The sequence below is a fragment of the Dermacentor andersoni genome, chromosome 3 (genome assembly GCF_023375885.2).
Source record: "Dermacentor andersoni chromosome 3, qqDerAnde1_hic_scaffold, whole genome shotgun sequence".
Lineage (NCBI taxonomy): Eukaryota > Metazoa > Arthropoda > Arachnida > Ixodida > Ixodidae > Dermacentor > Dermacentor andersoni.
The window spans coordinates 119,088,457-119,103,696 of NC_092816.1; the positions used below are offsets into that span (position 1 = coordinate 119,088,457).

At 44.1% G+C, this 15,240-nt stretch overlaps 2 protein-coding genes across 2 annotated transcripts; one reads left to right on the forward strand and one right to left on the reverse strand.

Annotated features, from left to right (window-relative positions):
- The first annotated feature begins 2,215 nt into the window (after nt 1–2,215).
- On the forward strand, nt 2,216–4,484 carry LOC129382045 (uncharacterized). Its single transcript, XM_055065387.2, has 3 exons — nt 2,216–2,618; nt 2,689–2,869; nt 3,934–4,484. The coding sequence occupies exons 1-3, from the start codon at nt 2,438–2,440 to the stop codon at nt 4,478–4,480; spliced, it is 909 nt and encodes a 302-aa protein (XP_054921362.1). The 5' UTR covers nt 2,216–2,437; the 3' UTR covers nt 4,481–4,484.
- LOC126519744 (uncharacterized) lies at nt 3,860–15,001 on the reverse strand. Its single transcript, XM_055065386.2, has 7 exons — nt 14,802–15,001; nt 14,074–14,237; nt 13,285–13,414; nt 11,721–11,864; nt 10,408–10,715; nt 6,639–7,073; nt 3,860–4,270 (listed from the first exon to the last, which is right to left on the reverse strand). Exons 1-6 carry the CDS (start codon nt 14,964–14,966, stop codon nt 6,641–6,643), a joined length of 1,344 nt encoding a protein of 447 aa, XP_054921361.1. The 5' UTR covers nt 14,967–15,001; the 3' UTR covers nt 3,860–4,270; nt 6,639–6,640.
- Nucleotides 15,002–15,240: the final 239 nt, after the last annotated feature.

Below are 15,240 nucleotides of genomic sequence, written 5' to 3' on the forward strand. Positions count from 1 at the left end.
AGACCTGTATTATTCCTTGCCGCATTATGGGTTGCTAAATTCTGTAAATAAGTGCATTAAAGAACAAGTGCAAGAGTCGGATTTTATTGACAGATGCGGTGTTTCCACGGGAGCTTTTCTAGAAATTATTTCAATGTACTTGAAGTCGACGCTAATTGGGTGGAGAGATGGCGTTTTTCTGCAGAAATGAGGCATTTGCATTGGCTCAAAGGTTGCCCCTATTCTTAGCAACATTTACCTGAGTAAGGTTGACAACTGCATAGCGAAAGCATTAGCTGATTGCTTTATCAAGATATTTCGTTACGTTGATGATTAACTCATTTTCTGCAATACGGAAGAATTCGATTCCGCTGCTACCTCCGTAAGTGAGCAATTTGATTCGCACGAAATCATGTTTGTTGGCAGTACTCACCAAGATCTTCGAAGCCGTTGCTAAACTTTCAATCCAAGCATTCCAAAGTAGTAAAAAACAGAATTGCCATGTCGCGCCTTAAGTCTCCCCTCACCAGATCCTGCATGCACAAAATGAGCGCCAGTTTTAATGCGCAGGTCCGGCGCATATTAGAAGCAGGTTATCCTAGTGTAGCGGTGGCCACTGTGGCTGAGCGCCTAAAGAAGTCTGTTACGAGAGGGACGGACGTGATTACAGAAAGCAGTAATAGCAAAAAAAAGAGTAGTGACTATTCTGTATATTCATTCAGTAGCACACAGGCTTAAAAAAGTGGCTAGTAGATATGATGTTAATGTTGCTTTCACTGCTCCCAATAAGCTAGGAAAGATATGCGCTGCCGTACAGAATAAAAAGGAGTGAGTAAAAGGAAAAAAAAAAGAACAGATATTTGTCCAGTGAAGCACAATAAGAACAGTTTTACTGACTGTCGTATGGGTGTGGTTTATAAAATTCCCCTTAGCTGTGGCCAGTCCTACGTAGGGCAAACGGGACGGTGTATCAATCAGAGGCTAATGGAACGTAAAAGGTCGTTAACCGGTGGATCGCCTTCTAATATTTCGCTACATTGCCGAGATTGTTACTCCACGCCAGAGTTAGATGAATACGCGATATCTTACACGCATTAGAATGAAGATACGCGTCTTATGGTAGGGGCATGGCATATCTATGAAGGAGGAGGTGCGTGCGTGAGTCAGCCTTCGATTACATTAAATAAGGAAGAGATTAAGTGCCTTAACAGTTATCTCTCACGTAGACCGGCACGTGTACCCGACTGACACGTGGTGTTACCATTCCCGAGCATGCGCAGATGAGTTCTGCGTCTTTCTTTTTTCGCCTCAGTGCTACCTTCAGTTGATAGTCGGCGTTCGTGTTGTCCACTTCTCTACTCTTGTGTCCTGTCTGCACGCCTCACTTCTTTTGTTGCATAATAAATAAATGTCTTCATTTTCTAGTAAGCACTCGCACTTCTAGGATATTAGGACTTCTCAATTGATCCTATCGTGAATTGTCCCAATTACCTCGGGAGAAGAAGCAATATGAGTGGCCAAATAACATTGACAACTGAAGGATTGGCTGCAGCTATTATGAGAAATAAACCGTAGGTCCGTGCCACGCTACCACTCACGACTAAGCACGTAGGCGTGCTTGTGTATACGCCAGCACATGCTATCAATGCCAATGCCGCACTTAATATTTTCCTCTCAAGTTCCTTATTTTTTTCATTTTCTGCTGCAGCATACTCGATTCTCAGCTTCCACACTTCCCCTGGCTTTTGTTTTTGCCAATGATTCCCGAGGTTCGGCGCGGGCATCTCAATGCGACCGAATTTAGGACATCGCCTGACCATGCGGCATATTTAATGCGCAAAGGGTAGCCTTTTCTAACTTGATCGCCCCCTTCACATTAACTGGATCGCGCTGTGATCTTTCGCTGTGTCGTATGTCACCTCAGATGCAAAGTTCCGGCATTATCTGGGCATACATGTTCAGATTGATGCTGAATATTGACGGATAAAGGCCTAGCTTAGGGTCTCACACAGGCAGCTCGCGATGTCAATACAACCTAATGACGGCGCCATCTGTAACCACTACGGCAAACCAATAACATGTCGGATTGTTGCACGTGGTTAAATATCGTGCGGCAGAAGCATCTTTTCTAGCGGATTTCCGCAAGTTTCCTTCTTAAGGCTCAACCAGACGTACGCGTTCCAATGCGCTCGCACGCGCCGCACCACGCCTGGGCGCGTACGGCGTCAGGCGCGGAGGCTGTTTCGCGTGTAGGCGCGCGGCGGCGTGGAGACCTACAACCGCTAGAATTTTTGCGCCCGCGCCGGAAGCTGCCGCTCGCGTCAGTAGCATGACGCACCTCACATGACCACGGCGAGCCAACGTCACTTCCGAACGACTCTTCGCGCGACGTTCAGGCAAGCCCGGGCAAGCTCCTTCAGTACCTCCTTGTTGGCTGTGCGTGTTGAGATCGGTCTTCATGGCAGGTACGGAAATTTTCAGCCGTGATGGCTGTATTAATAATGAAACGTTAATAGCCGAAGTGCAATGTCGCCAACCACTGTGGATGGCCTCTCATAAGCAACATAAGGACCGCAACCTCAAAGCGGCACTGTGGACTGAAGTGACGGCCGCCGTCCTGCCAGATATCAACATCCAAGGTAAGCACGAGATTTTGCAGCTTCCACGTGAATAATCGTTTACTAAGCAGTCTTGCATTTCTCTGCGCAGTGGGACTGGAGTTGGTGCAGAAGAGATGGAAGTCTCTCCGTGATAAGTTTCGCCGCATCTTCAACGGCCGCATAAAAACACAAAGGAGCGGCGCCGGCGCCGACGATGTCGAGTCGGTCGACACAGCATGGCCCTATTTTGAACTGTTGCTGTTTTTAAAGGACACCATGGTGACGAGACCGTAAGCTTGACATTATTGTTGTTGCGAACATTTTGCTGGCCAAAGGAAACCCACCTTGATTACATCTATGTCAGTGAGATGAGGTGCTTGTTTCTTCCGAATGGGCAATTAACCTCATCGTAGAGCGAGATAGTAAGCCTTTTACCGGCTAATAATTTTGAGATATACTTGGCTAAGCCTACTGCCATGAACGATGGTAATGGGCATTTAAATGTAACAAATTTCAGTGTGCAATAAGTGGTTTTTGCGTTGGAGGCGCGTACAAAGGAAGGGGGCCATCCTGTGCTTGGGTATGCACCAGTGGTGCAGCCAGGAATTACGAGGGGAACAGGGTCCGGCAATTAATCAGGGTAGGGGAGTGGTGGGGAGGGGCTTGTGCTCGGTGTTACTACATCCGTATTTTTTGGCTATGCTGATACCCACGCCTGCTCACCGAAGTAAACAAAATGAGGGGGAAAATTGGCAATTCAACGTTTATGCAAGCAAGCTGTAATATACAGGTGGCCTTCATTGTAAATACCACATGCCTAGGCTGTGAATTGTATAGTTTTCGGAGTTATCACAGTGCAATTTCACTTGTGAACAACTAATGGTAAGGGTTTTCACATCTCCATGTTATAGCATGTGGTGCCGCTTCGATCATAGTAATTACCTTAAATCATGAATATGATGTGCATGGCTATGTTTCATGTATGCTTGCCAAATTGCTGACATATATATAAGTTACTTCTACTATGGCATTTTTACTGCGATTAGACACTTTACAAGGAATATATATTTTCTTTTACAGATACACTGACATGCACGAAAATATTTTGATGCACCTTTACTTATATTTTTCTTTTGCATTTCTCTTTTGCACAATGCATGGTAATACGGATCACATTAGTGAATGACAACTTTAACATTATGAAAGTGCTAGTATTGTTCATAACAGTTTTACAGTGTGTGAGGCTATAACAATAATGAAGAGCAAGAAAAACACTGAAATGGTTTCACTTTGTTTTATTGCAATGTTACAAAACGTCACAACATAGAAAACATGCACTTTTTCTTATGTGCAGCACTTCAGGCAATTATGTAGTGCCTGCAAGCCCGAGAGAGGAGGCGAGCCAGCAGCTGGACACAAGTGAGCCACTAGGGGGGAACCAGCAGCACAGTAGTGCAGAAAGGCTTTTAATGGGCATTGCCCAATTTGAAGACCAGGATTTGGATGAACAATCAGATTTTTCTGATCTGTCAGGCCTGGTATCAGCGTCCCAGGTCTCGTCAGCCTCGACGTCATCCCCAGCGCCAGCCTCAGCATCATCCCCAGCGCCAGCCTCAGCATCATCCCCAGCCTCGACGTCTACGGCACAAGGAGCGGCTGCCCCAAGTCACCAGGGAGCCGCTAGCCAAAGACTGCAAAAAAAAAAGAAGAGAAGGCCCAGTGAGGACGCCCTTGTGACTGAAATGGGCGAACTGTCCAAGACCCTTAAGGCTTGCCCTTTAGAGGATGAATACTATCATATGGCTATGAATATAGGAAAATTCTTGAAGAAAGTGCCAGAGGAACGGCAACTCGACTTTCAGATCGAGTTGCTGCAACTAATAAAGAAATATTCGGAGTGATGAAGGGTCTGTTGCACTTTTCTTAACATGAAAAATGTTTTACTGGTCTTCACCAAGAATTCTAGCATGTACGATCATCACAGAAATGTCTTGAAAAGACAAGGCTTGTTTTCTAGCCCCCCAGGAGATGGCACTATTTTGATATTCTCTCAGCATTGTGCTCATACTGTCTGTGGTAACAACGCAGTTTCGTCGCATGGATTCCCTTTAACGTTCGATTGCCGTATACTGCTTCGCCTTGAATGGCGCCAATTAACAATGCTGTTAAGTGCAGCAGAAAGGCAGTGAAGTTCATGGGCAAATGTCGTAAGACATGTTTCACTTTCATGTTATGAGTGATTCCTATGAAAGAAGGATTAACCAATGTTTCTACAACGCTACAATTACATTTAAGCATTGACAGCCATTCTAAGAGCAAGTAGTATTTTATCAGAAGTTTTCAATGCATTTGCTGGCGTGCACACATCTCGTTCCCCCTTAACAGATAGCAGGCTAGCGGACTTGCTTCAGGCTACATTCGCTGATTTTCCTCACTTAAATCTTCCTCTCACTGTGAAGCGGATATGTTGTACAGACACAGCCCAAAGTGTGGGATATCTATATAAGCATTCTTAAAAGTGAAGTATCGTGGGATGCAATTGTTTTGAAGGACAATAAGCAATGTTTCTGCATGTATATACTGGTTTTCCTGCATACAAGTAACAAAACAAATAATTCACCATATTTGATCACAGGTTCTAAAATAAGTATACCTTGTCCAGCCATCTAGAGTTAATGCAAAATGAAAGGCCACTGAAAGCAGGAGCTTTGATGTCAGGTGCGAGCGCTTATTGAATTTAAGCATAGCTCTCTCAAAACGAATTAGCTATGCTATGCCTAGGCTCCAGGTTAATTTAGAGCACCTGGGGTTCCTTAATGGCCACCCAGTGCATAGTGCACCAGTTTTGCATTTTGCAGCCGAGAGAATAAGTCATTTCCATTTCATGATTGGCAGTGAGCTTCTAGAATGTTTGCATGAATACCTGAAGAATCTGATCATGAAAAGTTACAGAAGAATAAAAATGCGTTAAGGCCCATATGGCAGGCATTACCAAATCATGACTGCCAGGTTACTGCTACCACTGAAACAAAAGTGTGAAAATATTGAATACTAGTGGTACCTAATACAAGGGATACAAACTTGGAGGTTCATAAACCAGCGTGAGTTGATGTGAAGGACCGTACAACGAGCGATGGAACGAAGTTAGGTCTAATGTTAAGAGGAAGGCAGGCGGTGGGGTCGCTATACGAGTTGACATTAAAGGAAGAATTGGAGCTAGGCAGGCTATGCAATGTGTAGAACATACAGCCAGCAGTCTATGAAAGTTACAGAGTGTGTGCCAAGGGGAACACAGTCAAGGATGACAGAAAATTAGGGGTGTGATGATGTTAGGAAATGTGAATACAAAGCCTGAAATCAGCTAGCACAAGACAGGAGTAATTAAGGATGCCGAGAGAGGGGTTCGTCCTGTAGTGGACATAAAAAATGGCTGATGATGATGATGATTCTCATTTAGCAATGATGCACTGTGGCAGCAATTTTCAGCACAAAGGCAAGAGGACGTGAGGAGACTGTAGTAGGGAAATGATTGGACATCAGTTATACATTCTTAGCAGTGTACTGGAGATATGCATACACCTGCTCATGTTTATCACCATATCATTTGCTTAGAGGATAAAATATGCTTTTCAGAATTACTTGCACATCACCATGTCCAAGTGGATCCCTACAAATGTTTAATTTCTGTTCTAATCTTTGTAATAGATTCCAGAGTTATTTCTGTCACTCTAAAGATATGTACAACCTTTGTGGCAAATGTTATCCCCAGACAATCAGCCTATCCTGCTTACATATTCCCATCAAGATTGCAATGTTACATTGATAATGCACATGTTGTTCATGACCTGGAAGTACTAGGTACCCAGCGTTAAAGGAGGTGTACGTAACACAGAAGCATTGTTGTTACGTGACAAGACAAGTGAAGGGGCACTAGCTTTTTTTTTAAAGCTTAACACAACAGAGCCTGCAGGTGTGATGTAAATGTAACGAATAGATTTCTTTACTGTGAACCCATAAACTGTGACATGAGGCTTTAGCCTTGATACTTTCATAGCTCACCATTACTGAATTGTTAGATGTGTCTGCTCCCGTAGCCGCTTGACAACTGCTTCTTTGGACACCCCAGGGAGATTCCATTGCCAAGGAACCTCCCCAGCACTGCTACAAAAGTATGCTGCGAAAAGGTTCCTGCTGGTTGCCGCATTACCAAGGTAGTTCCTGCAATGTGTTGCCTTTATCGGGAAGAAGTGGGGTTCCGAGTTGTTTCCCGATGCTTGTTGGACACCTTGTCGCCACTGTCCTGCGACGAGGTTACCAAAGCTGTCCTCTGTATCGGTGAACTTGTGTGACTGTGGGTTGTGGACAGTGAGAAAATTGTGCAGAATACAAGCAGCCTTGATAACGAAGTCCACATTCTTCGGTTTCAAGTGGATGGTACGTAGCAGAATTCTCCATCTGGCCGCCGTTATCCCAAATGCGTTCTCTGCACAGCGCCTGGGAGAAAATTGAAACACCTTGAATGCCAATTTTAAAGAATACAAATACAGTTGAATCCCGCCACAACGAATACCGCTACAACGAATAATTCTTAATTCCCCGTCAGTATTTCATAGAAATGAATGCCCTAAGTTTCTCTGCACAATGAGTCATTTTTGGGGAACTTTCCGCTTCACCGAAATTTTAACGGTCAAAATCGAAACCGAAACAATTGTTATTGGCAAAAGAGAACTGATTCACGTGAAGAAATGCCGTGATTGTAGTTTCACCATTGTGGTATCAGTTATCAGTTCAGCACATGCCTATGACGTAGGACTGTCAATGCTATAGAAGCAGAGGTGCTCTCGAATAAAGCACATTCGTTCCTGCCCTGGCTTCCTGCGTCGTGGTCTTTCCTTGGCCACAAAGATGGGATGATGCTACGATTCTGAACCAAGCACCGGCGCAGCTGTTGCGGCGCAACGGACGGCTGGGCCACCATCCGAAGGCAAACATTTAAAAATGGCAATCCCTGTAGCTTCGCAACGTTTCGGAAGCATGCCAGAGTTTAACCCAAGAAGCGAGGATATCAAGTCGTATTTCGAGAGGTTTGAAAATTTTGTGGCACTTAACGAGGTTCAGGAGACAAAGAAGTTGAGGTTGTTCTTGAGCGTAATAGGCAGCACAGTGCAGAGAGAGCTGAAGAAAATTTTAGTTCGTGACAGCCCTAATGACAAGACCTTCTCGGAAATATTGTACTAGAACAACACTTCAGCCCAGAGTATTCAGTAATAGTCTAGCATTGCAAGTTCAACAAGCACACGCAGCAGGAAGGAGAATGCTTCGAAGACTTCATGACGGAGCTTAAACGTCTAGAGCGTAATTGAGAGTTCAAGGCGTTTCTGAATGATGCCTTGAGGGATCGACTAGTGGTAGGATTACGCGACCAAGAGACTTGAAGGATATTGTTCGCAACAGAAGGTTTAACCTTTGAAATGGCATGAAAGATTGCGCTCGAAAAAGAACTTGCTGCAAGGCAAACAAAGGAGCTGCATTGCCAGGCTGAACGCTCGACTGACATAAGGGTGGTAAACGAGGGAAAGCGGAAACGAAAGCCAGGCCGTTGGGGCGTAAAAAAAGAAGGGGGCACAAGCAGACCGTTTGTTAAAGCTGCGGGAAAGGGCACAATTCAGACAGGTGCTGGTACCGCAACGCGAAGTGCCGTTCATGTGCAAAGACTGGGCACCTGCAAACGATCCGCCGAGAGCGAAAAAGTCGTCCAGTCAACTATGCTGAAGCGACAGACGAAGAAGTGGATGATTCAGAGACATTTCACGTGTTACTATGCGCGTGAGATGGAAAGCGAGGCTACAAAGTTTCCGTGCAGATTGAAGGGAAGCCAGTTTCTATGCTTTTGGATACGGGTGCAGCTGTCGCGTTGATGCCTGAAAGTGTTTTCAGAGAATGGTTTCCGCGGACTGAATGCAAGCCAAGGTCAGTTCTGAAAACGTATACAGGTGAGCCTGTAAAGCTGCAAGGAAAGGCGACCGTAACCGTTGAGCATAATGGCTGCATAACTGAGCTTCCATTGCATATAGCAGAGGACCAGGGTAAGGCTATGCCTACACTTCTAGGCCAGGATTGGCTAGAAAAGTTGCAACTTGATTGGAAAACCGTCAGTGGTGCCACAGAAAACGCTGGTGTCAATTCTCTGCGCGAAATATTTCTGGAAGTTTTCCGCACAACACCAGGCGGGAGTAGTTTCGAATTTATAAGCCAAAATATCCACAGAACCAAACTGTACGCCTGTGTGTTGCAAAGCCAGGCCTTTGGCTACTAAAGAAATAGTCAGCGAGGAACTTCGGAAGCTTAAAGTCAAGGCGTCTTAAGAAAAGGTACCACCAGCAAGTGGGTGACTCCCATTGTACTGGTTTCGAAGCGTGGTGGCAGAATCAGAATTTGCAGTGACTACAAAGTAACAATCAATCAAGTGCTAAAGACCGATTGTTACCCGCTCCCGCTTCCTGAGGATTTATACTCGATGCTAGCCGGTGGTAAGGTATGTTGTGTGCTGGATTTGTCTTCTGCGTACCAGCAAGTGCCTCTTAGTGAAGATTCTAAGCCACTGCTCAAGATAAATATACATCAAGGCTTGTACAAAATTCAAAGGCTTCCATTTGGGATTGCGAGCACACCAGCTATATTTCAGGCCATGATGGATAGAGTTCTACAAGGAATTCCCAATGTCGGGTGCTATATAGACGACATCATCATCAACGGTAACAGCGCAGAAGATTTCTACACAACTACCACAAGCGTTCTCAAGAGACTTAGCGAGCACAACATAACGCTGAAAGAGGAAAAATGCAAGTTTTTTCGTGATTCAGTAGTCTGCCAAGGCTACAAGGTTTTGAAAGAGGGCATCGATCCCTCCGCTGAAAAGATAAAAGCAGTACGAGATGCCCCAGAGCCCAGCAACATCAAAGTGAGGGCTTACTTGGGTCTTCTAAACTTCTATGGCAAGTTTTTGCGGCATTTGTCAACTGTGGTAGCCCCTCTTTATCAGCTTCTTCAATAAGATCACAAGTTTAAATGGACGCAACAGTGCAAGAAGGCCTTCGAAACAACTAAGTAAATGATTCTCAACAGTGAAGTATTAGCCTTCTAAGATGTCACAAAGCCACTCGGACTTAGTTACGATTCTTCCGCTTACGGCTTGGGAGCAACTGCTTGGAAGGTGAGCAACGTGGCTGGCATCTTAAGCAACTTCGTGCTGGCAGACATCGACAACGCCGATGAGACCGGGTTATTCTACGAGATGTTGCTGGCTAGGACGCTCGACTTCAAGGGGCAGCGCTGTCACGGCAGCGAACACAGCAAAAAATGTGTGACCGTGCTGCTTTGCACAAACATGGATGGCTCTGACAAGCGTCTGCCATTAGTCCTTGGAAAAAGTGCCAATCCGCGCTGTTTCAATGGATCCCATAGCCTACCTGTGCAGTACAAGGCGAACAACAAGTCATGGATGACTCGAGCTATTTTCACAGAGTGCATGGTGGCATTCGACCGCGACATGAAGCGGCAGGGCTGTAAAGTTTGCTTGCTTCAGGACAATTGTGGATGATAAAATTATGCCAACTAGCACAAGTTTCAGTTATCTTTCTACTGTCTCTCAAATCCTGCAAAATTATAATGAATACAGTGGAATGCAAAAAAACCTTCCATAATTTTTAGAATTGATTACTGCAATAACTGCAAGGGTGGTCTCCACAAACTAAGATAATCGGTCTTGTATGTTGCTTACTTTGCCTGCTACATGTAATAGTGACATGAGGGATTGAATGCCAAATACCTTGCTCGGCTTAGCCTATAGTTGAAGACCCGTCTTTCATCATCAAGCTGCCTGGCTGGATAAGGACGAAGAAAATCCTCTCTCAGCTGAAAAGCCTCGTCGCCTACGAAGGCATATGGTGCATTTGTTGCAGAGCCAGGAAGCCAATTCAGTGATGGTATATCCAAGTCTCCTTGAGTGAGGGCACGTCCAAACTCAGAGTTTTTGAATGTGCCACCATCACTGAGGCGACCCTCGGCTCCCACATCGATGAGGGTGTACTTGCAGTCACTGTCGACCACAGCCATTAGGACCACAGAGAATGTGCCCTGCAATTATGAGCACAAAGCACAGAATCAATACCAGTGCAATAATTGTGACAGCTGCACCACTCTGAATAAGCGCAATATCGGTATATCTCATTGAAGTGCAAAAGCAGCTGCCCATAATGTGAAGCCTAGAATCCCGGTAGAACAGTTTGTGTAAAATTTCATCGTAATGTATGACTGAGGAAGTAAAAACATCTCACACCAAGTGCATCCATTCTCCTGTCGTTGTGATTGTTGTCTGCATGACAGTAAACGCTTATGGCATGTACAAAGTAATAGAAAGTTTATTGAGCGACTTGAAAGTAATCACAGTTGTTAAATGGTCTCTGGCAGTAGCACTAATACAAGCACTTGAAATTGTTAAACGTCCTTAGTCACCTGATGCCAAGAATCAATTCTAGAGAAGTAACTTGTTAAGCTCTCACAGCTAACATCTTTTCGCACTTTTTTAAAGTCTTTTTTGCACCTGTCAAATAATTCTGAGGCATCGAGCAGTCATGCTGCTCCCCGTGATCCCTACTGTATATATGAGATTATATCTTGTGATTTATTTGTGTTCATTGCCATTGGTATATAGCAAGCTTTTGTACATTTTTAATAATGCACTAGAATATGTTCACCTTTCTTGATTGATTGTGTAGATGTCCACTGTTATATGCATGCGATTTGTTTTTTTGTTCTTGCTGTTCGTGCTTGCTACCACCCTGTATGCTTTGTAATGTTTGTTCTCTTCGCCCCCCCCCCCCCCGCTATAATGCCATGAGGCGCTATGGGTATGATGTAAACATAATAAAATTCGGGGAATAAAATAGAAAATAAGGCCAAAAGCTTAACAGGATTCTGCTGAACCATTACTTTTTAATAAATGACATTTATGAGTCATTTGTTCTGCTTTGGCACTGAGTATTTGAAAGTGCCTCTCCACCCGTGCAAATACCAATATTACCAGGTGATCTGAGTAATGTGCTCATCTGGTCAAATGCAAGTAAACAAAGGTAATGCTACCTTGTAGTTGAAGTAGACGCTGCCAGAGTTAGGAGGGCTAACAATGGCAACATGTTTGCCGTCCACAGCACCTAGGCAGTTCGGGAACTGCCATCGCATCGAAAAGCCCTGGGCTATCTTCTCCCACTCAGCTCTGCTGGGTACCTAAAAGAGTTGCACAGAATCATCAGTGCTCCACTACACCACACAGTAGCTGATTTGATGTCTGCAAATATGGGATGCTGTTTTGAAATATGATCTCAAAAGTTCGAATGATACATGGGAATGATTTGAGGGGAATACGGCAAAGTTGCTTACAAGTCATATTCAGAAGAAACAGTTTCGAGAAATTTTTTGTGCAGGGGCCAAGCAAAAAAATTAATGTGAGCACTTTTCTAAGTTACCATTCATGAAAAAGCATGGTGGTGACAGGCGTACTCACTCTTACAAGCCACTCAGTGGATGCAAGGGCAGTGAATTCGCAATTCGCAGTTTCTTTATCAACAAAGCAAAAATAACAAATTGTGCCAGTGAGCACCATGAAGAGAGGAAAGGCAATGAAGATAAATACTGACATAATAAAGATATATGGTTTCGCACTGGATAGTCGCCAATTAAAAATTCTACGGGGCAGACAATGAGGCTGCAGGAGCCAATGTCGTCTAGAAAAAGGTTCACGGTCATACTTGCAGCCCTCGAACAACATCTGCATGATTTCTAAACAGAACAGTCACCCACAAAAGTTTACGGGGCAGGGGTTTCACGACAAAGGGGAGTTTCTGCTCTGGTAAAGCGCAATGCTTCCAATTCAATGGATCACAGTGTAGACAGCAAAATTTACTACGGATCGAAGCTTTTAATTAGAGACTATGTGCACGGGCTTCGCGGAAATGTAGTCATGTGTAGCAACGCACATTGCGGTGCATAGCTGAGTATGTGTACGGGGTGATCATTTTAAGTGTTCCAGAATTTTTAAATATCGTCTGTGAAAGATAGAAGAATTCTTGTCCTTAGGCTGGATTATTCGAAGAGGCAGACGTTACTAGCATGAAAACAGATATTCAACTTATTAAGAAAAACTTGCAAGTTAACTTCCTAACTTTACGGCACATATTGCAATTTCTGAAATGTGCTGGTGATTTTAAGACATATCTTTTTAAAGTTAATCACTCGGATGACACCAGTTTCGAGAAATTATTTCCAAAGTGTGGGACGAAATACATCGGAGTTTGTTACTTTTGCGTGGAAGAGTGCAATCTTACGGCGAGTTTGACGAGACATATATCTCTAAACTGGTCTCATTCTGAAAATTAATTTAACGTGTACACACCTTCCAAACTCACCAGAGACAATTAGTAAATTGCCATATGTGGCGTAAATTAATTAACTGAGAAGTTGAATAGCCAATTTTGACTTCTCATGCAAGTAATGTCCGCCTCTCAATAATCCAGCTCAAGCACTAGAATTATGTTATCTACACCAGGCGACATTTAAAAATCCCGGGAAACTTAAAAATATTCTGCCCGTGTTTTGGTGAAGCACACAAGCAGCACATCTCAGACGCATTATGAAAGCATTCGCTTACCTTCATATAGTGATCCTTTAGTCGTGCCCAGAGGGACCGACATGTGACGTGTATGCACATTCGTGCAGTTTCAATGCCAACACGATATGCAAGTGCGACATTACAGATGTCTTGGCCTGATGCCAGGTAACTGTAACACAGAGAAACAAAATCCCAAAACATGTTTTTGAATATTTAGTTCCATTTATTACCACAATAATTAAGAATGTTTCTTTTTTGAAGTGCTGCTACCATTACAATCTTTAGGTGCCACTTTCTTTCGTGAACAAAGAACAAAAGTGCTCTTGTAAAAGTGCCTAGTATAGTCTAATATGGTACTGCTAGTTGAGTAATTTTTTCTTCAAAAATTGATACCACATTTTAATGTCTTCTTACACATGTATCTTAACCTTCCACATTCTATGCCGTTCCGGTGGCTCCTTTCTTTTTTACTTATAATGCCAAGGCAAGCAAGTTCGAGCAAAAATTCCCAAGTTAGACGGGCCTCACCTAGCACTGCTTGTCATAATAGCTTGCAGGTGTTATAAGCTCAGTACAGGAAAAGTTGTGAGAATTAAATTAGATGCTATGCTACGCATAACTGAAAAAAGAAAACGAAAAGACAACACAGAAAGACTTGTACCCAAGTTTCTTTGCCTCATATGCCCAGTTTTGTGCAGCAAACAGCCCATTAGTAAGTATGAAACTAGTCCCACAAGGTCTCCATTTGTAGAACGCTAATTGATAGCACAACACAGGCACTACCCGCTAGTGAAAGCACTACATACGAAGAACTGAATACATACGTACCTTAATGCTATTGCCAGCCGTTCAGCTGGCTCCAAGGGTTCTCTTATGAAGTTCTGACAAGTTAGGTCTGTTACAACAAATGTCAGCAATGTATCAAACATCTGAGGCGTCATACGGTAAAACTTGAAGAAGAAGGCGTGGTCGCCTTCACGCATACGGCGCATCTGTCAAAGGAAAAAAAAAATTAGCTGTGAACAGGTTTTCCAGGCTGGTGCCCATGTCTGTGCAGCAAGTATGTCATTAAGTACGCCATACAAGTATGTCCCACAATGTTTTGGTGACATATTTCTAAAGTCTCACAACTCCTTCATTCTCGTGCGGCACTTAAGAGAAAAGTCACTACACAAGACCTTTCACGATGTCTGGAGCGTGCCAGAATCGGCGAGAGAGGACAGTTGATATCCCCAGCACCACTAGGGCTCGGCGAGTCCGCAACCTACGGACCAGTCCGGGTTCCGTCCTCGATGCCCCTTAGCCCCTTCGGATTATCGGAAGTGCCAGCAAAGATTACTGAATAATGCTACGTTGTTGACACTTAGTACTCGTCCAAATTTCCTCTAAAAAACCAGATTACACAACTGTATGGCGCTGAGCCTATCACGGACCCATTTTTCATCATTCCGACCGACATTGTAGCAACGACTTCGGTGTCAAGCATGTGCATGTGTATTCGGCAGCTAATTGCCTGGCTTGTTTGCTTCACAGGGAAAAAGAACAAAGTTACTTACTGCTGTGTAGTAAAGTCCTTCTTGCTTGCGTGCTGCAAACACGGGCCGAACCCACCATCGTCGCGGTTGCCGCTGGTACCGACGTCGCCTCCTCTTCAGCATTAGCAGCAACGTCATCATTTTCATGACAAGCAACACTTTCTTTTTTCTAGACAACGGTCTCATGATTGAACAGTTAGCACAAAGGTCGAAAGCTTGCAGCGCAGTTCGAAGTCTGACACACCGTACAACACGCGAGGCGCGTAGCACACGAGTGATGCTATGCCGATGCTGCTGCAGATTTCGCCGGGCTCACAATACTCATATTAAGTCGCAGTTGAGCTGAATGACCCACAAGGAGTCGTAAAATATGTTTCTGAAATATAAAAACAAATTTTAAGCTAAAATCATTGCGTTTTCTTGCAATATGTAACACATTGCTTAACGTGGCCGTTAAGCG

Excerpts from the sequence above, each read along its gene's own strand:
- LOC129382045 (XM_055065387.2), top strand. The coding sequence starts at position 2,438 with ATGGCAGGTACGGAAATTTTCAGCCGTGATGGCTGTATTAATAATGAA. Across the intron at positions 2,619-2,688 it reads GCCAGATATCAACATCCAAG|TGGGACTGGAGTTGGTGCAG; the intron begins GTAAGCACGAGA and ends TTCTCTGCGCAG. Across the intron at positions 2,870-3,933 it reads GACACCATGGTGACGAGACC|CACTTCAGGCAATTATGTAG; the intron begins GTAAGCTTGACA and ends TCTTATGTGCAG.
- LOC126519744 (XM_055065386.2), bottom strand. The coding sequence starts at position 14,966 with ATGAGACCGTTGTCTAGAAAAAAGAAAGTGTTGCTTGTCATGAAAATG. Across the intron at positions 13,415-14,073 it reads CGGCTGGCAATAGCATTAAG|TTACCTGGCATCAGGCCAAG; the intron begins GTACGTATGTAT and ends TCTGTGTTACAG. Across the intron at positions 10,716-11,720 it reads GCGTCTACTTCAACTACAAG|GGCACATTCTCTGTGGTCCT; the intron begins GTAGCATTACCT and ends TCATAATTGCAG.